Source organism: Anopheles coluzzii, chromosome 2, assembly GCF_943734685.1.
Source record: "Anopheles coluzzii chromosome 2, AcolN3, whole genome shotgun sequence".
Taxonomy (NCBI): Eukaryota; Metazoa; Arthropoda; class Insecta; order Diptera; family Culicidae; genus Anopheles; species Anopheles coluzzii.
This window is the reverse complement of record NC_064670.1, coordinates 31169541-31190715: the sequence shown is the minus strand read 5'-3', so window position 1 is coordinate 31190715 and position 21175 is coordinate 31169541. Positions and strand designations below refer to the sequence as shown.

General features: G+C 48.6%; 3 protein-coding genes across 8 annotated transcripts; all 3 read left to right on the top strand.

Moving 5' to 3' along the window:
- The first annotated feature begins 854 nt into the window (after positions 1 to 854).
- Positions 855 to 2740, top strand: LOC120950659 (small glutamine-rich tetratricopeptide repeat-containing protein beta-like). Its single transcript, XM_040368878.2, has 3 exons — positions 855 to 1417; positions 1494 to 1910; positions 1993 to 2740. The coding sequence occupies exons 1-3, from the start codon at positions 1053 to 1055 to the stop codon at positions 2195 to 2197; spliced, it is 987 nt and encodes a 328-aa protein (XP_040224812.1). The 5' UTR covers positions 855 to 1052; the 3' UTR covers positions 2198 to 2740.
- A 1423-nt stretch (positions 2741 to 4163) lies between these two features.
- LOC120950344 (acyl-CoA Delta-9 desaturase) lies at positions 4164 to 10903 on the top strand. 5 transcript variants are annotated; one of them, XM_040368317.2, is made up of 5 exons: positions 4164 to 4263; positions 9140 to 9511; positions 9592 to 9722; positions 9898 to 10465; positions 10536 to 10903. In XM_040368317.2, the coding sequence occupies exons 2-5, from the start codon at positions 9229 to 9231 to the stop codon at positions 10697 to 10699; spliced, it is 1146 nt and encodes a 381-aa protein (XP_040224251.2). In that variant the 5' UTR covers positions 4164 to 4263; positions 9140 to 9228; the 3' UTR covers positions 10700 to 10903. The 5 variants fall into 5 exon arrangements, with proteins under 5 accessions (XP_040224251.2, XP_040224249.2, XP_040224253.2 ...); XM_040368315.2 differs by having other exon boundaries at positions 4166 to 4274; XM_040368319.2 differs by lacking the exon at positions 4164 to 4263 and adding an exon at positions 4676 to 5341.
- Positions 10904 to 11889: 986 nt separating this feature from the next.
- On the top strand, positions 11890 to 18705 carry LOC120951105 (acyl-CoA Delta-9 desaturase). 2 transcript variants are annotated; one of them, XM_049605104.1, is made up of 5 exons: positions 11890 to 12010; positions 16745 to 17059; positions 17151 to 17281; positions 17425 to 17920; positions 18000 to 18705. In XM_049605104.1, exons 2-5 carry the CDS (start codon positions 16807 to 16809, stop codon positions 18209 to 18211), a joined length of 1092 nt encoding a protein of 363 aa, XP_049461061.1. In that variant the 5' UTR covers positions 11890 to 12010; positions 16745 to 16806; the 3' UTR covers positions 18212 to 18705. The 2 variants fall into 2 exon arrangements, with proteins under 2 accessions (XP_049461061.1, XP_040225570.1); XM_040369636.2 differs by lacking the exon at positions 11890 to 12010 and adding an exon at positions 13180 to 13714.
- The last annotated feature ends 2470 nt before the right edge of the window (positions 18706 to 21175 follow it).

Genomic DNA, 21175 nt, shown 5'->3' with positions numbered 1-21175 from the left:
GAACAAGCCACAACCGCCGGTAAATATCGAACGCTAGAAAAGTTACACCGAAACACGAAAGAAAAGATTATCCGAAATCGTAAGATCGAACACCATACAATAGTACAGTGGGAAGGAGAAAGCTCTCCAAGTGAGAAAACTCCGCTGTGTTGCTATCTCAGCAACAGATGGCGCCACCAGCTTATTTGCTATTTTTAGAATGATTGAGTCTTTTCCGCCTGCTAAACGAAGTGTTTTTAGGTTAAGAGCTTGAGCCGTTTAGAACGCGTTTAGTGGTCGTTTAGTGGGTTTGTAGTACTTGTGACTTTTGCAAGAAAGCGTTAACAAACAGTCATCTGGAGCTATTGTCATCAATTTCTAAGGTGTTATTGCTTAAATGAATGTTTCTAAGAGCTCATTTTTCAGTTCTTTATCAACAATATTTCGTTCAATATTCAGATGCGTGACTTCGTGTCATGTGGTATAGCTTTTTGTCGTTCTAGTTTTAATATAGATTTTAATGCTGCTACGAGAAAAGTTTGTTATCCCAATTGACAAGCGCTTTTGAAAAAGTTGATAACTTTTTTAGCATTTCGGCGATCCTGTGGCCTCGTGCCCTTCAGAATGGACTGCCTTGTTGCAAAAACGTGGAAACATCGCCTGACATCGCGTAATTGAAGTGCCACTTGCCTTTCTTAACGGCTATTTTGAAAATATTCAGCATAACTTGAAACAATGGCGAAAGATTCAAATTCTATTTGAAATGTTTCATCTGGTCGACCATTGTTGACATCGTCCACATACACTATGGGCCCCTTTTCCCAAGTGGTCACAAAATAGGGCAAATTATCGCAAACTGTCAAACATCGCCCTTTTTCGGTAAACCGCATGACATTTGCTTCTGCCCGTCTCGTCGTCTTTCCTGCACTCTCATCCTACACCGCGCGCCGTGTTTTCCGATAACGTTTTCCAAACAATACGTGTGCTTTTCTGTCCGCTGTGAAAACTCGCGGCCCACGTCAGTGCAAACACAAACAGATCCGGCCCGCCAAGGTACAAACGCGCTTCCTACCATGAGCGACAGCGGAATCAGCGTGGATGCGAAGTATTTCGTCCGCTCGTTCATCCGCTTCCTGGCGAAGCAGATCGACCAGCCCAACTTCAACGAAGACTCCCGGGAAAGCATCGAGGTGGCGATACAGTGCTTGGAGAACGTGTACGATCTGGGCGAGGGCGACGACGCGGCTGCCACTGGTGGAGAGAGTAGCGTGAAGAAGGAGGACGACCCGCGGAACCATGTCGATCTGTACGAGCTGTACTGCAACACGTACGTGGAGGTGTCGCCGGAACGCAAACAGGAGGCGGAAGGGCTGAAAAACGAGGGCAACCGGCTGATGAAGGAGGAAAAGTACCAGGAAGCCCTGAACACGTACACAAAGTAGGGTGGCAGAACCGGGCGGTGGTCCGCTTTGGAGCAATTAGTGTTAATTACCGATGCGTACCGATTTTTGCAGGGCCATCAATCTAGATGCGACAAATCCGGTGTTTTACTGCAACCGAGCAGCCGCGTACAGCCGGCTGGGGGATTACGTTCGCGCGGCCGACGATTGCCGGATGGCGCTGCGGCACGATCCCAACTACAGCAAGGCCTGGGGCCGGCTCGGGCTGGCCTACTCGAAGATGAACGAACACAAGCAGGCCGTGACGGCGTACCAGAACGCGATACGCCTCGAGCCGGACAATCAAGACTACAAGAACAATCTGGGCGTGTCGCAACAGTTCCTGGAGGAGCGGTCGCGCAATCCGGGTGCTGCTGCCGGCGGGGCCGGTGCCAATCCGCTGGGCAACATCGACTTTGCCTCGGTCATCAACAATCCGGACATGGTGCAGATGGCTACCCGTATGATGAGCGATCCGGCAATGCATAACATGTAAGAACGACCCGTCCCGTGTTTGACCGACATCCTGTCACATGTAAAGCTTACACCCTTTTCCACCCTTTTGTTTTATTAGTTTGGGCCAGCTGGGAGGAATGAACAACATGGACGCACTGCTAGAGACTGGCCGCCGTCTGGCGATGCAGATGAGCAGCGAAAATCCGGAACTGTTCAACAACGTCGCACGCCAGATGGAGCAGGCCGGTATCAACTTACCCCGCAACAATCCGCCAAACCCGGACGGCAACCAGCAGCCGCCCCCAGCACCTCCGTCGTCATAAACAAGTCCCCCAACATCCTTCGGTACCAGGAGGACCCAGTAGCCGTAGTGGAACTGAAAGGCATTTTTGTACGTCGGATGAAGTTATGTTATTTTTGTGTGTTTTTTTTTTAGGTTGCACATCGAAGCTTCCATTTACTTTAAAACGGACGATCAATGATTTGTTGTAGTAAACTCAGCCGTTTTCGTAACTGTTTCGCAACCCTTCGCGTAACTGTGTCACATCCCTCGAAATTGATCCCCGTGCACCTCCTACCGCCTTGACAGCGAGGTCCCGAGTATAGCGAGTTTATTTTTCGCAAACCGAGCAGATAAAAGATTCCAAATTAATAGTCAAAATCTCGTGTAAAGTGTGCTTCCGTTTCTGGAACCACTTTTTTAATTTGAAATATTTAAACTGTATGGAAAATAGCGTTCCGCAATATAAACTCGTTCACCCAGAGTGGGCTCACTGTCTTGGCATCCAGTAGCTGGACACAACCGGCGCATTTTGTAGTGGAGAGAAACCCTAAATAATTACTAATAAAAGTCACCCACAAGCATACACACATACCAAAGGTGCATGCAAAACAAACAAACAATCGCAAAGTACTCCATCACGTGCGCAAGGGGTGAAGGAAGCGCTCCGCTTAAGGGGCCAAAGTATTCGGCAAGAAATCGAAAACAATAGCAACAGCACGTGCCCCGTCACCCTCCGCCTTGCCGCTGCACGTACTAGACCGTCCGAACGGGGAGGGGGGGGGGGGGGCAGAAGCAACATGTATGCCTTCCCCGATACTCATTTTGTATGCTACGATCGATCGCTGGCTGCCGCCGTCCGGCACTGTGGAAGCGCTCGGGTGATGTAAGCCGATCGTACGAAGAGCAACAAAAACTGGGTTAAATGCAGCGGTCCGTTTGATAGTGCACGCGGGGTAAACTGATGACGATGCGCGGTAAAAGTTTGTTGTTTGTTCTCCTACGGTTTCGATCGATCGGTTTCACTGGGCTCACTGTCGTCCCCGGTGTAGGACGAGTAAGTTTACCCGCGGATGTTGTAAAGTTCATTGCACAAGCCACATTCGGCGATAAGATATCGTTCGCTCGCCTTCAAATTCGTTCCACGTGTATCGCGTTTCCAGAAAAAAAGGTTGCAAGGCCAATTTATTTGAACCTCAAACGAGCATAGATCCAAAACGGCCAGCCAAGAGCCAAGCAGTACACAGATGAGGTCATAAATCTGGACAGCCATACGAGACCTCGCATTGAAAGCGATCGAAACCGATCCATTAGACGGATCACGTATTTAGTTCACTCACTTCGTTGGCACTACTATGCCAAATCGCACGCTTACGCACGGGCACATCTTGTGTTATTTATTTGTTAACGTTCTGTTTGCATTTTAGTGCTTTTACTTCCGAACTATCCTGGTCAGTCCGGACCAGCTGGAAGTGTGGCAGGGCGGTACAAAAAGAGAGAGAGAGAGAAACAATCACACATGTTTCACATGTAATTTGAAGCCATTTTCAACCGTGCAAGTGGGGGAGAGAAACGGGGAGTATTTATAATGCGCTGTGCGTGGGAGAAACGTTTGGTGTTCACTATTCCAGGTAACGATGAACTTGAATCGTCATCCGGCCGACCGGCGAGGGTGGAGAGGGGGGGGGGGGGGGGTTGCGTGGCGTGAGAGTGGGCGTGAGCGTGAGGACGGGCTGTTTGAGGAAATGAGTAACCAGCTCTAAAACAAACCCATTCATCACTCATGTAAGGGGTTGGTGTTTTTTCGCCCCTTTCCATCTGATCGTTTCTAATCTGTCCGCTAGAAGTCAGTTAGCGAAGTGTACGCCATAGTACCACAGTTGGCACGAAGAAAATATACCACTAAACTAGTTGGAATACATGGAAAGGGAGAGCGAGAGACTGAGAGAGAGAGAGAGAGAGAAAGAGAAAAGGGGTATAATAAGAGAGCGAGCTGAATGCGCGCGACATGGAGTAAATATTACCAAAGTCCCACCGGTATGGTTCATTCCAACGCTGGTAGTCGAACAGTTCAACGCACATCCAAACGGGTGAGGTGCAACAAGTCAGGTATCGGCCAGGTGTGTTTGTGACCGTTGATTGCCTAGTTTGGTGGTTTGAGTGTCTTTTTTCAGCGTGTTTTAATCAGGTTCAGCTGTTTGAAGAGTCTTATTAGGTTTGAAAGTGTCTTAGAATAAGTGTGCCCCACCGGTGTGGGCAATGGAGACGCTTGGTCGTTGATCCAATGCAACGTTGTGCGAGACTTGTGCTTTCACTAGCAATAGCGTGTGATAAGGCCTGCGTAACGTTATGAAATATAACAACTCGTGCATAATTAATCAGTCTAGCTCTGGAGGAATGAAATTGAAACCATTTTAGATAGCATCCACATTCTTCCCCGATCCTTGGTCTCGGTATGAATAAGCGATAAGAGAGAGAGCCCGATTGTAATTATTGTAATAGCTCCGCCGATCGGGCAAAACAAGTATCGGGTGAAGATAATCGTTCCGCAACTGATAAGCTTGCGAAGGTGAACCCTTCAAGGGTGGTTTTAGGTATTTGTTTGTTGGTTTTACATGTGACCGTTTTTCCCGGCCGATACACTGTACCTTATGCACAGCGCACAGCTGCACCGTTCCGAGCTGGTTAATCTCCTCGAACGGTAAAAAAACACACCATCAAATACAGCAGAAAGCGCGACAAAAATTAAGCGACAAGCTTAGATAAAAACCGGCCGGCCAGATCAACAGCAACAGCAGTAAAAAAAACACAAACGGGCACCCCCAGAAAGCGTCTGTCTCGCGCATACAATGTTTGTGGTGCACTAACAATTCCGGCTGTTTGTTTTTTAACGCGCGCGCGCTCTCTTGCTCCCCTCGCATCATACCTGCGTAATCGCTGTTCAAACAGAGCATTCCGATACCGCCCATGTTGCGTCGGGTGCTCCGTGCGGTGTATGTGTGCGAAACAGTCCACGCTAGTGTAGTATGGCCGGGGGATGAGACACTTCCCTTCGTTCTTCCGTCCGAAAGAACTTCAAGGCGTGGAAACCGGCACCGGGGCTAGATCGAAGCAGGCTAGTCGATGCCGTCATCTGCTAGCGGTCGGAAGGTTTCTAATGGTGATCCGCCTTCGAAGTGGCAGTGAAGTGAGCAACTGTGAGTGGAGGCTGCTAATTGCCTTCGCGAGAAGTAGGCAGTGGGTTTCACCTATTTTTTGTTTAGCGGCAAAACGCCTCAAATGGACATAATAGTTTCGAGTTGGTGCGTTTTAGGTGCGTACTGTTTGGTAACAAATAGAAGACACACACACGCGACGAAACATAAAAGTGAAACCTTCCCCATTTGCAGTGGGTGTGCGCAAAAAGGGGGCGAACGTTTTCAACCAATCTTAATAATTTAAATATTTTGAACCCTAATGCTGCGACCGGTGCGGTTAATAGTGCTTGCGCGCACACACACACACACACGCGCTTGCTGGCCATCGCTAACCTTTCTAATAAAGTGCAGCATCGCAGGCCTTACCGTGATAGACTTTGATTAGTGTCAATGAGTTGTGGCTACCCAATTGAACCGCATCCGAGATCGATTCCCGCCGTCTCCCAGCGTGGTGAAGCGTAACATCTCCCGCCCGAGGGACGCTTCGATTTCAAAGGTCAACCGCATTGCCGCGCATCCACTGCCTGCGTACGGCGTAGCGCCAGTGAAATTACCCACCCGGTTCAACCGTTAAATGTCCAGCGGCAGGTTTTTTTTTTGGACGTTACCGGTGACCAATATGGTTTGCTAAAAATAACACGGCAGGATAGTGTTATGCTGCCGTAAGTGTGTATGTGTGTGTGTGTGTGTGTTAAAATGATCGAATTGCCGGCAGTTAACGCAACCGATTGGTTGGATGGATTTAAATATGACTTCGAAAATCGTCACTTCCTTTTTTGCACGCAGCAAAGGCGGGGGGGTGTGTATGTTGTGCGGGTGATTTTGTTTTGTTTTTCGTTCCCAAATTGGAGGCGATGAAATATTTGATCACCCGCCAACGACGTGTTCAAAATCGAACTGAGTGCATGTGTGTGTGTGGGGCAGTGTTGAACTGCAATGTGGCCGGATCGAGCAATGTGTAGTATGATGAATTTGTTATGGTGTTAGGTAGAAAGCGGTGTAAGCATAACGAGCGTGGGAAAGGGAAGGGAGGGCGAAAAGTAATATTTTTCGATTGCAACATCATACTTAATCGATCGAAGCGTCGCTTCACGGTGGCTCCCATTGCTCTGCCCCTCCGGTTAAGGGGGAGTTTGTCATTCCCTTCGCGTAACTGTCCGTGCTCGACTTGCGCTGGCAACACCTGCTGAGCTGGGTGGACGGACCCTGTCCCCAGTTTGATTCACAGCTACACCCACCCCACCCATCCGGCGTACCAATGAGTCACCGCGCAAGAGTTGCCTCCCCCCTCCACCGAAATGCTGGTAACACCTTTGCGCTGCATGAGAAATACGTGTGCTTATGAGCATTTTATGAGCGCCCGTCAATCACGTGTTGACGGTTTCAGTCGCCAAATCGACCAATGGTCAATGAGTTTGAAATCCGTAGCCATCGCTCCGGTCGTCCGGATTGTTTCGTTATCATGCTCAATGGTTTTATGGCTTATGGCGCGAGGCCACCACCGATCCAAATTCTCACGATAACCGGATTATCTCAGCCTAGAGACGGTGTAGTTTGTGTTTTGTGTGTGTTTTTTTTTGTTTTTGTTTGCAATTCTTTCTTTCGTTGCTCATGTAGGTGCTGATGGTGCTGAGGTACCGCTGAAGCCCACCATCTGGCGAGACGTGCACGATTCGTTATCGCACTTCACACACAGCGTGGCATTTAGCTGGGTGATAATACTTTTTTTACAGGTTTGTTTATCTTCCACACCCGAAGGAAGAGGGAGCGGGCGTGGGAGAGAACGCCAATGTTGAGTCTTCGCTGGCAATGGTACCTGTGAGTCACACCTTCACACCACCGGCGCTGTGCAGTAATGCAGTATGGCTTGCAACTAATCAGGCTAATCGTCCAACACTTGAATACTTAAAGAAGAATTCAACATTTTTACTTCTTCTACTACGTTCGACAACTGATTTGAAGCATGGTTTGCCACGTTGTTTCCAAATACCCGCATTGTTTGCCCTTCCATTTTGCAGCCATTGTCATTTTTTATGGCGAGCTAAAGTACCGGCAAAGACGTCACTAGGCCGCAGATAAACAGGTGCAACTCTTTCAAGAACGTCTCTTTAGTAGACAGGTTGAAACGAGTGGCTATTTTTCAATGAATTTCTTCGCTCGCCTTTGAATTGATAAGCTTCCCTCAGGAATCAACAGGTGTAGGGAATTGAAGGTACGTCTTCAATGCCGATAAGACTACAGTCATTTTAGGCCCCACACTATCAGGCAACAGGTTAGACAGAGAGATAATGATTAACTGTTCGTGTCCTACACCACGAAGTAAACTAACTTGCTGCGAAGCATCAACCCTTGATATATGATTACGATACGATATACGAGCTTTCCATTTGCAATAAAATATCCTTCACGCTGTGTAAACAGACCACACCCGCCGCGACCATTCCGTTCCTGGCTCGCTTACGTAGGTTTTGCACTGCATGCGAAGAGTAATTGGTTGCAATGAATTAAGTCGTATAATTTATATCCACAATTTCCTATCGGTCTTATCGTCCTGTCTAGTGGTGGGAGCTCGGAATCGGACCTACCCGACTCCGATTCCGTGTTTGAAATCAATTCCGAAGCAGATATTGATTCCGGAGTCAACTCCGGAATCAGCTCCGGAATCGGAATCGATCCAGAACTGCTCCGGAAAAGGAATCAGAATTGACATAAGAATTGGAATTAGCTCCGGAATGGGAATCAGTTCTTGAATTGAAATAAAAAGTCTCAGAAGCGAAATCAGTCCGAGAATCTTTGTCCGGGATTCTTTGTGGCTATCAATACGTAGCATCATTAGACCCAAACACCCATTCTTATGGCGATGCCGAAACCGATTCTGATTTCGGAGCCGATTCTGATTTCGAGGCTAATTTCGATTCCGAAGCCGATTCCGATTTTGGGGCCGATTCCAATACCGGAGCTGATTCCGGAGCTAATTCCGATTCCGGAACCAATTCCGAAGCCAACTTCGATTTCGGCGATGAATCCGATTCCAGAGCCGACTCCGATTCCGGAATCGATTCCAGAAACTGATTCCGGACCTACTATCAAGAATCAATTCCAGAAAACTTCTAGGAGCTATCCAGAATCGATTCTGGCAAAAACTTCATTTTTCCCATCACTAGTTCTGTCGGATCTATTGCTCCAACATTATCCTGCTAGAAACCCAGCCCGTTCGTTGACTATCCTTGCAGCGCAAATAGTATACTGCACTTGGTTCTTCCTAAGTTTGCTCCACTATCAAGCATCTAGAAGAGGGTAAAGTTTATACAAGCTCATGGTCTGCCATCTTCTGAATTATAATTGTAAAGTCCACATTCATATCATACTGTCCGCCACAGGAGCAGCACGAGCGGCAACTAGTCAGTGGTGGTCAAAAGGATATCTTACTGACCATCAACTTACCACCCGTGTTCGCCTCTAACCTGCTCATCAAATATTGACCAATCAATCAATTTTCTATTTATCTAATGCTGAAAATTTTATCCGCTCCCGTCCACCGGCCGGCTGAGTTTTGCTTTCGTTCGAGCACTGGCCAAACACTGGCCGCCGCTTGCGATGCGGTTGCGTGTCCTGTTCCATTCGTACGATGTGTTCGTACCCTTCGGTAATGCGTAATGATGTGCTGGCGGTGGAGCAGCTACTCCGGGTCGAGGAAGAATCGTTAACGATTGCCGTACAATTAACGTGTTCCCTACCATGCCTGACAATGTTCGGTTTTTTTTTGCGCTCTAATTTGTTTCCTGCAGGTAATGCTTCGGTGCGCCATTAGCTGCGAGCAGTGACCATTTACAGCACCGTAATAGTAGCACTCGGAAGTACCGGCGGGGGAAGAAAAATGGCACCCAACGTGTCGGACAGCGACCGGGCCGCGGGAACAGTTTGGCAAAGGGCAAAGGGACGACCGCAGGACACAATCAACGACCAAAACAACAACGATGCCTGTCAAAGCGGCAGTAGCAGTAATCACTGTGATCAGGGTGCGAGCGTACCACCAACACCGTTCCGGGCCCGCATTCGGTGGCCCGACCTGTTCGCCCAGCTGTTCGTGCACGGTGGCTTTCTGATTGGGCTCTACTATTTGGTCACATTCCAGGCCAAGTTCTACACCTACCTATGGAGTAAGCGTTCCTGCGTTTGTTTGCTAACCTTGATCCATATTTGTACTAACTCATTTGGTTTTGTGTTTTTTTGTTTCCAGCCCTAGGATTGGTGTGGGCCACCGGCATCGGCATTACGGCCGGTGCTCATCGACTTTGGTCGCACAAATCGTACAAAGCGCGCTGGCCGCTACGACTGCTATTGATGTTCCTATTTACGATTTGCGGACAGGTAGGTGCTTTCTTTTCCACTCTCCCCCAGCTGCTAGCGTAACGCACCCGATAACGCTTTCCTAACGCATATCACTCCAGCACGCGCTGCGCCTAAAAGTATGCACCGGAGAGTGCTACTATTTAAAAACTTCACCTTAACCACGTGTTTCCCATTCGCGCCATCTCTTCCACAGCGCGATGCGTACACGTGGGCCCACGACCATCGCGTGCACCACAAGTACTCGGAGACGGATGCCGATCCGCACAACGCCAAGCGGGGCTTCTTCTTCGCCCACGTCGGCTGGGTGTTTCTAACGCCCCACCCGGAGGTGGTGGCGAAGCGGAAAGCCATCGACATGAGCGATCTCGAGGCGGACCCGATCGTGATGCTGCAGCGGCGCTACTACCTTCCCCTGTTTGCGCTGCTCGTCATCGGGCTGCCGGTGCTGGTGCCCTGGTACTGGTGGGGCGAGCAGCTGGCCGTCGCGTTCTGGGTGTGCTTCACGTTCCGCTTCACCACCACGCTCAACATCGCGTTCTTCGTCAACAGTGTGGCGCACATGTTCGGCAACAAACCGTACGACCGGAGCATCAGCCCGGTGGAAAACCTGGCCGTGGCGATCGCGGCGATGGGCGAGGGCTGGCACAACTATCACCACGTGTTCCCGTGGGACTACAAAACCAGCGAGCTCGGCAGCTACCTGTTCAACGTGACGACCGGCTTCATTGACTGCTTTGCCCGGCTCGGCTGGGCCTACGATCGTAAGTGGCGGGCAATCGGAAAGGGCGAAGCAAGTAGCTAACGACAATCTTCTCCACTCTCCTAATGCAGGTAAATCCGTGCCGCCGGAAGTGGTGGCCCGCCGGGCGGCCAAGTGTGGCGATGGGACGCGCTTTCTTAGCGACGAGTACGCCCATCAGGATGCGGTGTGGGGGTACGGCGATCAGGACATACCAAAGGAAGATGTGGACGCTATCGTAAGGACACAGTGCTGATCGGCATGGGCAGATCCTACAAACGCAAAAGGATTCTCCCGCCATGGTGGCATATAGCCGCCATCGATCAAAAACGGAAGGGGAGAGGTTCTTGCAGCATGTTTACTTTGCAAACAGCTTCGCTAGAATCAGTGCTTAAACGCCGCTTGTGCACAGCAGTTAGCATTTAACTTAGTGAATTAAATCAACTTCTCTTTCAGTATATGCTGCAAGTGTGTAGAGTGCTTTATTCTGAAAGAATGCCGCTGGAAGTACTGCGGATTGATGGATGCAAGAGATTTGGAGGCATCTTTAAGATATAAATGTTTTCAATCTAGTGAAGCCCTTTCTGACCAACCCCTTTCGACCCCGTGAAGCCCTTTCGATGATCGATAGTTTGGGATGAACTTGATGAACAAAAATGAACTTCAGTTATATGTATAACACGACCCAGGAAAACCAAAATGAACTATAATGACTCTGAAATGAACAAAAATAAATTTCAACGGCCCCGCAGTGGACAAATTTTGGCTAAAAATGAACCAAAAAACTGTTCATCGGTGAATCATTGCACTATCGGTCGTCATCGATCGGTCATTGGAAACCACCTCATTAACTTCAAATTAATACCCACTTTAAATCTCATGCAATCTTAACAATTCTGTATCCTTGTGCGGGTCAATGAACAGCTCATGTTTAAGGCACTCAGAGAAGAATAATCTTACGAGAAGAAAGGAAGCATTTGAGTCCCCGTATTCTTACAACCGTTTGAAAGAATGGACTTATTTAACTCCTTAATTTGACACCTTAAACATTATGTAACGTTTATTTCCTCATGACTTCAGACTGCATCAAACAGAATACATATGACAGTCCGGTTAACGGCTGAAATATCTCCAAACCACAAAAGCGGTAAAGCTTCTACCATGAAACCTCCAACAAGATCGCACATGCTGCCGTCCTCGATCTAGTGTAATATTTAAATTCACAAGACGAATCTAGACACGCGCTACGAATCTGGTTTTGTGTCGAATATGGTAAAAAGAAACGAAACAAACCTACTCTCTCTCTCTGTCACACGCACACATAGACACAACGCCACAACATTCTGCGCTACCACCAGGAGCGCCAAACTACCCGTCCGTACTACGCACGGATCCGTCCTCGAAGAAATCCGAGCGTTGGTTTTGAACTTGCAAATCACAATCTGGCTTGCTCTCGATCGGCAGTGGTCGCCGTCTCGCGCCAGCAGTCGCTCCACAAAATAGCTGCGGCGGAACCTGTCCCCACACAATACCGGGCACAACGGGAGAAACGTTTACATCGCGTCGGGTGAGTGGATAGAAATATGACCGTTTCCGATTGGTGCAACACATACACAATTATGCTCTCTGGCAGCACTTCTTGGTGGAGTGATAGTATTGCAATTTGCAAGGCCGTCCAGTAACCCGTTCGGAGCGATCCCTACGCAGTGTGTCACCTACCCCTGGAGTGTACATTCTCTTCCGGGGGTAGGCAACCAAAATGGCGGGATTTTCGAACGCACCCATCTCTATAGCTCTCAAACCATCAGTTGCATCCCGAGCAACCGATCGTGATCGTGGAAGTGCTGGTAAATCCCCATTTGCGATCCATTTGTGTGGGGCAGCTTAAATGCGCATCCATTTGCTGCCGAGCGCGTGTGATTACAATCGGATGGCGCGTTGGTGGTTGGTGGGACGGAGAGTGAGAATAATATTTACATTTGATTGCATAAAAATCATCAGACTTTTAATTCCTCGCGGTGCGATCGTCACCCGCGGCTGGACGGCCGTTTCGCTGTAGGGAAAGGGCTGCACGGTGTGTCACGACACGGTCACGGTTGGGCAGGAACGGAACGCACGGTTCGGTAATTAATTTCGGTGCCGCACCTAGCTGCAACCGTGTTGACTGTGTTGACAGTGCGTAAAGCACTTTGAGCTGGTAGAACATTCGAACCGGTGGGGGTCAAGTTTTCCGGGTCGCCCGATAACGCTACCGGTGTGGCTCGCAAACGAGCTAAATGCGTGAAGACGTATGCGAAAAGGTTGTTTTGTTGTAAACTGCTGGGTAGGAAGAATGAAACATTCTAACGGAAATAGAACATATGAGCTAGTTATCTAGCAAACGGTACGAATATTCGGTTCGGATACGCTCCAGAAAGTTCCATGGTTCGAACACTTTACTAAAGTTTATTAATATCTCAATAACTTTTTGATCTAATAATGTAATAAAAAAAAGTACAGCCACAGTGCGTCATGAATCTTTGGACGCTGCAACCTCCCTTAGTTCGATCCCAACCTTGTCCCCGTGCGCTTTATCGGACTGTTCCCTACCGAAAAGGAAACGAAAGGGCAACCTTGGCCGTGCTGCCGCCTCCACGCACTCTCCGTCTAGGTAGCTCTGTTTTCCACCGCACCCGGTACCCCACCATCCCGCCCCACACGCTCGACAGGGGGTTCGCTCGCAATAATCCAACGATCGCACCGCGGCTGACGGTTATTCGCTATCGAGCACTCGACCAGTACGGAGCTCTCGCAGTGTGTGCCTGCGTGCGTTTGTGTGTTTGTGTATGTGTGGTGTGGATTTATGCCCCTTAACCGGTGGTCCGAGTCAGCGTGTGAAGCGTTTTGCGCGTTTGCCTGCCGTCCGACGGGACTTTCCACGACGCATCCGCATTGAAAATAATATATAGGCGCATGTGCGCTCGCTCTGCTGTCCAGAGCGCGGTGGCTCAACGGAACGGTGACTTGCGCGCTGCACAGACGACGAACCAGCGGATGGAATTCGTAGAATATCACTTCGTGATTGTCATCTGCCTCTAGCCAAACGGTCGCTGCGTTTAGCGGATAAACATTAGCCGGTCGATCGAGCGATAGAGAGAGAGAGAGAGACCGAGAAAGAGGGGAAAATAGAAGCGAGCGTGGTGCCACCGTTTGACGACACAAGGAAGCGTCAGCATTAGAAGAGCAGGGTGGAGATAGAAAACAGCATCACCCCTGCGAGCCCTGTGTTCATGTGAGTGAATTTAAATTAGCCGTAAGGAAGTGGAGTTGACCGATCGATTGTAGACGACGAACCCGAATGATGTGCAAATGTTTGCTTGTGTGCGTGTTTGTGTGTTTCTGTGTGTATGTGTGACTAGGAACATGCGGCGATCTTCTCTTCGCAACATCGCTATTCGGCCGGCTCGATCAGGTGTGATCAGGTGTCAGCTACCCAACCACGACGTTGAGCTATAAACCATACAGTGGACATCTTCTTCCCCCGAGACGAAATCTGCTGCATTATAACACTCTCAAATCATTCACACTCGCCGGTTAGCGATCGCGCAAGATGTTTAATGTCGATCTTCACACTGGGGTGTGATGTTGTCCTCATGCGTATAAACCTCCTTGCTGGGCAATTAATACGAGCCTTTTGCACGTGCGTTGCGACACCGAAAGCGGTTTTGCATTGGAACTAAATTATTCGCAAAATCGCTGAAACCGAACTGCGATAAACATTCTGCACAAGGCGAAAGTGTTCAACGGGTGATCTATTGCGCTTTAACTCATGGCTCCATCTGGAAATATCTATTTCCGCCGCTTAATTAGGGCGTACGAAACAAAAAAACAGAGAAACTATTAACAGACAAAGCCACAAACAAATATTGCCGCACTAATCAGGCCACTTATCACCGAGCTGCGTGAATAAGCTCGTCTCGTGTGTCGTGTCTTAAGCGTCACAACATTTCAAGGTTAGCACGGAGTTTAGCGTTTCTTTATTTTCCTCCATCTGTGCTTCCTGTCCGTGACAGCAAGGTGCTCGCCGAAACCGAACAGCGAACCGGCTGCTTATACACCTTCAACGCACTAGGTGTCGTAATTTTAAGGACAACTTCTTGGTGCCACGATCTTGCCCGATCTCCATACGCACGGGTATTACAACCTTGAGCGTCCTGTACGCAACCGAGCGGTAGAAGGCCGTTGAGACATATTTTACGACAAAACTAAACCACCCATTAAAACCCGTACCCGTCGGCAAGGTTTGCAAGCTGACCCACTCTTTTAGCTGCACTTAAAATGTTTCACAGTTGGTACTTTTGTTAGGTAATTAGGTCGTTATGTAAACAGACGAGAACAGTAATGGAAGAACAATTGCTACCGACCGCGGTTCACCATTGCATCATCTGATTTCGGAAAGAAAGTTAGTCGGTCGGCTCGTCGGTTTCGGAAATCAAACGGCTCAGTTGAGATACATCTACAATTGTTCGTTTTGCTTTCCCAGCTGATTATAACACTGCTAGATCTGTGCGTAAAAAACGTTTGCGTGTGGGATTATCATTTTCCGCCCGTCGTAGACCCGGCGGGGTCGGGAAAATTGTTAACAATTCATCGTAGTAGCTGCTTGCTCGTACGCTCCATGACTGGCAGAAGCGATCGGGGCCACGGGAGAAGGTCAATTAAGCTCGCGGGTGCATGTGTGTGTGCGTGTGTTCATTACAATTCTAATTACGATTGCTGCAGTGCAGTGAGATTTTGTGTTTGTTCCATTCTAAGATTAACCCTTGATGTGCGTGCTGCGTATAATACGCTCGTGCGTATCATGTGGTGATGTTTTCGAGTGACCTTATGCTTTGGGGGGTAACATTTTAGCATAGAAATTTTCACTCAGACATATAAAACGCACCTCGTGAGTGGCTCACCAGACTGCTTTAGATTATGTTGAACAATATGACGTCGGCTGGACCCGTTGGCAATGTCATCGAACCTGCACCAAACACAGACACCAAACAGGGTTCTGGGTGTGTGTTTTCGCATAACTGCCAACATAAAACTGGAGAAAAAACGTAAAGAAAAAACAATTCTAAGTTTCTTTCTAACGCTCGGGTAAACCAGTTTGACCGGTGACGATGCGAGGCGCTCAATACACGTGCTGTCGCAAACAAACCCACTTATTGATTAGGAGTGTGGTCGCATCAAACGCATGCCACGCAATCCGCTACGTCGATGATTGTCAGTTCCTTTCTGGTTCCTTCCGGAACGCCCAACGTACAGGTGGTTTGAGAATCGCACAGAACATTTTTTTTATTTCGCTCACTAAATGAAGTAACAGCCAAAGGTTTCACTGGGGCAGCTTGCGTCGCTGGCCTGCGTGTTTGCATATTTAATTAAGTTTTTGCTCACCGGTGTGCGCAAGTTCAAGTACGCCTGAAGCTGACGATGGTGACGATCGCCATTTCTTGGAGGCTATCGGTAGAAAACCTCGAACGTACGACGGTTTTGGAGTTTGGCTTTACATACGATTAACCTTTTAGCCTTCCGCTGTTGTCACCATGACGGTTTCATTAGGGTAAATCGTTTTCCTACCAAAACGGGCCCCATTAAAAATGCCCATTGCGAGTCTTTGGTTCTAAAGTCTAACCTTAGCGGACCGATACGTGTTTGTGTGTCCTTCACACCATCGAAGATACCGCTCGAGGTCAGCGTGTATCCGCCTGCCGCAGGACGGTGTAATCAACTGAAATTGTCTACCGCTCCCATCCCGACGGACAGCGGGGATCGTTGCACCTTTTGTCGTGCTGCAATGCAATCCATCAGCTTATCACGGTCATCACAGGGACAGAAAGTGAAAGGACTCGAATTCTTCACCGCACCGAGACCGGTCGTAAAGCCGAAGGGAAGCGCTCAATGTTCAATCCTTTACAATTGTCTTTTACAAGCCCCTTCGCGGTGACCTTCGCGAGCGCAAGTCGGTTCGGGACGACCGTCGGTGTCGTCATCAGCCGCCATCTGAGGGCAATGTTTTCGGCACGCGGCACACAATTTGTATCCGGAGCAGTTGTAAAACTTCACGATCCATAACTCCGCGTGTGCCTCGTGCCACATGGCCTGGTGATGGTGTAATGATTTATTTCCCCCCTCTGCTTTTACGTGTATTTTTCCCAGTGCTTTCGTTGGAGCCACTGCGAGCATTACCGATGGCATTGGCTCGCAATTGACTTTCCTGTCTCTCGGTCGCAGTGCGTAGATAACACTAACGAACTTTGCGTTGTTTTTCTTGCAGACACCAAAAACTAACGTACTCCAAACACACACACACGAGCACCACCGGCAATCGCATCCACAATGGCCGATCATAATGAAAACTTTGCCCCGAGTGCGGAGCACCTGAAAGCGCAGCAGCCGAGCGGTGACGGGGCGACGAAACCGGACCAACCGCCCCAGCCCACCGAAACAGCCAGTGTCAGTTCCTCCTCGAGGGATACGAAGCGAGAGGCCAGCTGGCCGTCGGTGCTGTTCTACATCCATCTCAACATTCTCGGCGTGTACGGAATTTTCGTTTTATTTTCTCACACCTCACTGATAACGTGTGTCTTCAGTAAGTGTAGCGCCGCAGGCGCGAAACCTCAAAAGCAGATCCATTTTTGGTAGCGTTAATTTAATAATTTTCTTTCTATTTTCTCTGCCAGCATTCTTGCTCACATTGTTCGGCATCTTGGGCGTTACGGCCGGGGCCCACCGTCTATGGGCGCATAGGACGTACGAGGCCACGGCCCTGCTGCGCTTCACGCTGATGATCTGCCAAACACTTGCCGGACAGGTAACGCGTAACGCTTCCGAACGCTTCGGCAAACGATCTGCACTGCTCGACTGCTCGAAAAGCTGCCTTCAAAAGCTCGACCGCAAAGCTCATTGTGTGTTTATGTGTGTTGTTTTCTTCTCTTTTCTCGTCTTGCTTGCCAGGGCTCGATCTACGACTGGGTGCGCATGCACCGGCTGCACCACGAAAAGTTCCGCACCGTCGACGATCCGTACTACAGCGACAAGGACTTTATGCACGCGCAGGTATTCGCCAACATACGCAAGCTAAGCCCGCGGCAGGAGCAGCTGCTGGCCGCCGTTGACATGAGCGATCTCGAGGCGGACGGCATTGTGATGTTCCAGCGCCGCTTCTACTGGGCGATGTATCTGGTGCTGTTCGTGCTGCTGCCGATCAATGCCCCGCTCGAGTACTGGGGCGACACCGTGCAGGCGGCCATCTTTGTCGCGTTCTCGCTCCGCTACCTGGTCGTGCTGAACGTGGCCTGGCTCATCAATTCGGCTCACTTTGTCTGGGGTCTAGACAAAAACCACAAGCAGTCGGACTCGAATATGGTGTTCTTGGTGACGAAGAGCTACTGGCCGCAGTACCACTACCTGCTACCGTTCGACTACCAGAGCGGCGAGTTCGGCAACTACGGTAAGTGGTCGTGTTGCTTCGATCGGTCAGGGTTTTTTTTTTCTACCGATGTTATCCTTTCTTTTGGAACCACTTTCAGGATCGGGCTGCACCACCGCATTCATTCGCATCTTCGCCGCGATCGGGCAGGCGACCAAGCTGCAAACCATCACGACGGAGGCAGTGAAGCGGGGGCTCACGATGGCGGTGGACAGTGGCAGACCGATCGTGGAGTGTCTGAAGCAGGCGGGAGCCGAGGAGATGTGCAATCTGAAGCGCGAACACTACCTCGAAACGGAGCGACTGCACTAGCGACCCCTTCCCGCCCCCGCTCTTATTGGTCTTCTGGGGCGCCAGAGTACGGGCGTTGACCACTGTTACAGTTTTTGCTAAGCTTGTCTCTACTGTCTCCCGCTTGTCCGCAAAAACGGTCGGTTGATGAATAATTTATTTGCTAGGAGGAGAATGGGGGGCCGTTTACTCCACATTTCTTCTTCTCCTCTCTCCGCTTCTTCGGCCTGCGCGACAATTGTACCGTTTCCGCTTGGTCCTGATCAGCGCGTGCTCAAGGTTCAGTGCGACGCCGTTTGATGATGAAAATGCATATATACCACCAGAGCTATGGTTGCAATTCGCACACACTGGCTGATCGAGGTGCGTGGAAAACAAAAAGCGTACCGGAAACGGGGTCCCCGGGCACAGACAAACGTTAGATGATCTTTTTTTTGTTTTTCGGAGGGTGACTTTATAGTTGTGAAATAAAAACAAAACCAAATTGAGCTGGTGCTGCTAGAAGAAACAGATAATATTGTTTTATTTTTATGTGAATGTCAAACACTTAGCGAATAGGTTGTGCATTTGTGTTTTGTTTTTTTTTTCTAAAACTTCATAGATGTTGTTAATTTGTAGCAAAGGTTCTTCACATTTCATTACGCATCATTACGAAATCAAATAAAACTCGCTCAAACGATGTTCTCCTTTCATCCACTGAACACACATTTTTCCTCACCTTTCTATTTGCGGTGCTGCAAACTGAATATGCGTGACAAAAACGATCAAAAGTAGTAAAAACAGTGTTACAAATCTGGCCACTAACAGGCCGTCTAGCATTTATGTGTGAGACATACAAAATGGCACATTCCGTAATTGTTGGTAGGTTGTATTCGCAACAAATACTTTCATACTTTACCCCTTGAATTTTCGTGCCTTGTTTTGTTTAAACTTCTTTACGTGATTATACAACAATTCGAAACACACCAAAATGGCTGCTAGTGTGAAACCCACTTTTAGCAAGTACAGATGCACAGTAATGTTGCACAAGGTGATCCGGTAAAACTGCTTGTTTGGAACGCACATTCTGCGGGACGGAATAGTTCCTAATCCAAGCCGATGTCTTACGCCGTTTGAATAATATCGTAAAATTCTGTGACTCAAAAAAAGAAGGAAACTCATAAATTGTGTATCTCACGCCGACTGCCGCTACACTTACTCATAATGGATGATTTTGCGGTACGCGTAGAACGATGGCATTTGCAGTGCAATCATCTGCTCGATTCCTGTTAGCTCTATTTCCGTGATCTGTTCAAATTGAAAGAGGATAGGTATTACTTTCTTTTTCTTCTTTTACGCATATAAAACATTATCACACCCATCGGATACGTACGTTACAGTTTTGCTGCTCGTCTAGAGTTTGCATCGCCTTGCGCACACTTCCCACATTGCCAATCAGTACATATTTCGTGGTAAGTACGCGGTGCAACGCATGTTCGTGGGATAGCGAGTATATTGAACTGTTCTGCACCATCCGTCGCATAATCTCGTTCATCACTGGATCGTATCGTTTCTATGCGGTTGAACCAAAAGAAAAAGCACAAACTATCAAACGAGCGAAACGTTTCACGCGTGACAACGCTGTTCGAAAGTTTTGCCCCCCTGCGCTAGTCGTGTGCCCATTCAACGGTTTAATCGTTTGGACAGATTGCTCTAGTGCGAATTGGGTACGCAATACACGCAGTCAGCTGTCCGTGAACACTCGACATGATGCTTGATCGTTGATCGCGTCGTTTGATCACGTGTGTTAAACCAAATTTTGGGTGTAATATACAAACAGACGTTTAATCATGCTGGGATGCTATGCAGGGTTCATAATAGTGTTGTGCTCTTTAGAGAGCACCCACGACTCCGATCCGACTCCAGCTATTGTAAGTCCGATTCCGACTCCGGCAAAATCTGAACCACTAGTTCCAACCGGAGTCAGTTCGGAATCGTTCGGTGTCGTTGGAAGTCATTCGGAATCGTTCGGAGTCGTACGGAATTGGCCAGAGTCGGAGTCGTTCGGAGTCGTTAGGATTCGTCCAGAGTCGTTCGGGGTTGTCCGGAGTCACCCGAAGTCGTATGGTGTCAGAGTCGTATGGAGTCGTTCGGAGTCGACCGGAGTCGGAGTCACTCGGAGTCGTCCAGAGTACATCAGAGTCGACCGGAATCTGAGTCGGTTGGAGTCAACAGAAGTTGTCCGGTGCAATGTGCTAGTGATCAGACATTTCATTCCGCTGTGTTTTTATATTATTTTTCACTGCCGTTAGACTCCGGACGACTTCGACTCCAACTGAATCCGGACGAATCGGAACGACTCCGACTCCGGCCGACTTCGAGCGACTCCGGACAACTCCGGGCGATTCTGGACGATTCCGAACGACTCTGGATAATGCTGGGCGGACCTCAACTTCCGGAGTCGATTCCGAAATTAACGGAGTCGGATTGGAGCCGTCTCCGGTTTTTAGCCAACTTTACCTGTCACTGATTCATATAATTTATATAACCGGCTTCGTTTACATCATTCGTTTACATCGTCACTATCATTCAAAAAGAAAACTAAATTTAATAAAGAAAGAAAATTACATAAAGCGATTAGTCAGCTCTTGAACTAAACTCTGCAACTGTTTTTCGGTCAAGACCTGCCTGTACCACTTACTGATTACACATAGCAGGTTAGTCAGTCCTACGCATATGAGCACGGTCTGTTCGAGGCTTGAACCCATGACGGGCATGTTGTTAAGTCGAACTAAACTACTGGTGAATTAATAACTGAGTATAGTCGGCATTAAGCCAAATTACCAGGCTAAAATGCATTGCTATAGTAAATAAGAAGCGTTGTCACCAAACGGTCATTAACCGTATTCAAGGATAATCAAATAGGTAAATAAAAGAAATACACTCTGCCGCAAACAAACAAACATAAAATGAAATCTTGTAATTGAAGCGTAAATTTAAGTAACC

Bases quoted from the DNA above. Each gene is read 5' to 3' on its own strand.
- LOC120950659 (XM_040368878.2), top strand. From the start codon at position 1,053: ATGAGCGACAGCGGAATCAGCGTGGATGCGAAGTATTTCGTCCGCTCG. The intron at 1,418-1,493 runs GTAGGGTGGCAG...CGATTTTTGCAG, and splicing joins GCCCTGAACACGTACACAAA to GGCCATCAATCTAGATGCGA. The intron at 1,911-1,992 runs GTAAGAACGACC...TTGTTTTATTAG, and splicing joins GATCCGGCAATGCATAACAT to TTTGGGCCAGCTGGGAGGAA.
- LOC120950344 (XM_040368317.2), top strand. From the start codon at position 9,229: ATGGCACCCAACGTGTCGGACAGCGACCGGGCCGCGGGAACAGTTTGG. The intron at 9,723-9,897 runs GTAGGTGCTTTC...TCTCTTCCACAG, and splicing joins TATTTACGATTTGCGGACAG to CGCGATGCGTACACGTGGGC. The intron at 10,466-10,535 runs GTAAGTGGCGGG...CTCCTAATGCAG, and splicing joins GCTCGGCTGGGCCTACGATC to GTAAATCCGTGCCGCCGGAA.
- LOC120951105 (XM_049605104.1), top strand. From the start codon at position 16,807: ATGGCCGATCATAATGAAAACTTTGCCCCGAGTGCGGAGCACCTGAAA. The intron at 17,060-17,150 runs GTAAGTGTAGCG...TTTCTCTGCCAG, and splicing joins ACTGATAACGTGTGTCTTCA to CATTCTTGCTCACATTGTTC. The intron at 17,921-17,999 runs GTAAGTGGTCGT...AACCACTTTCAG, and splicing joins CGGCGAGTTCGGCAACTACG to GATCGGGCTGCACCACCGCA.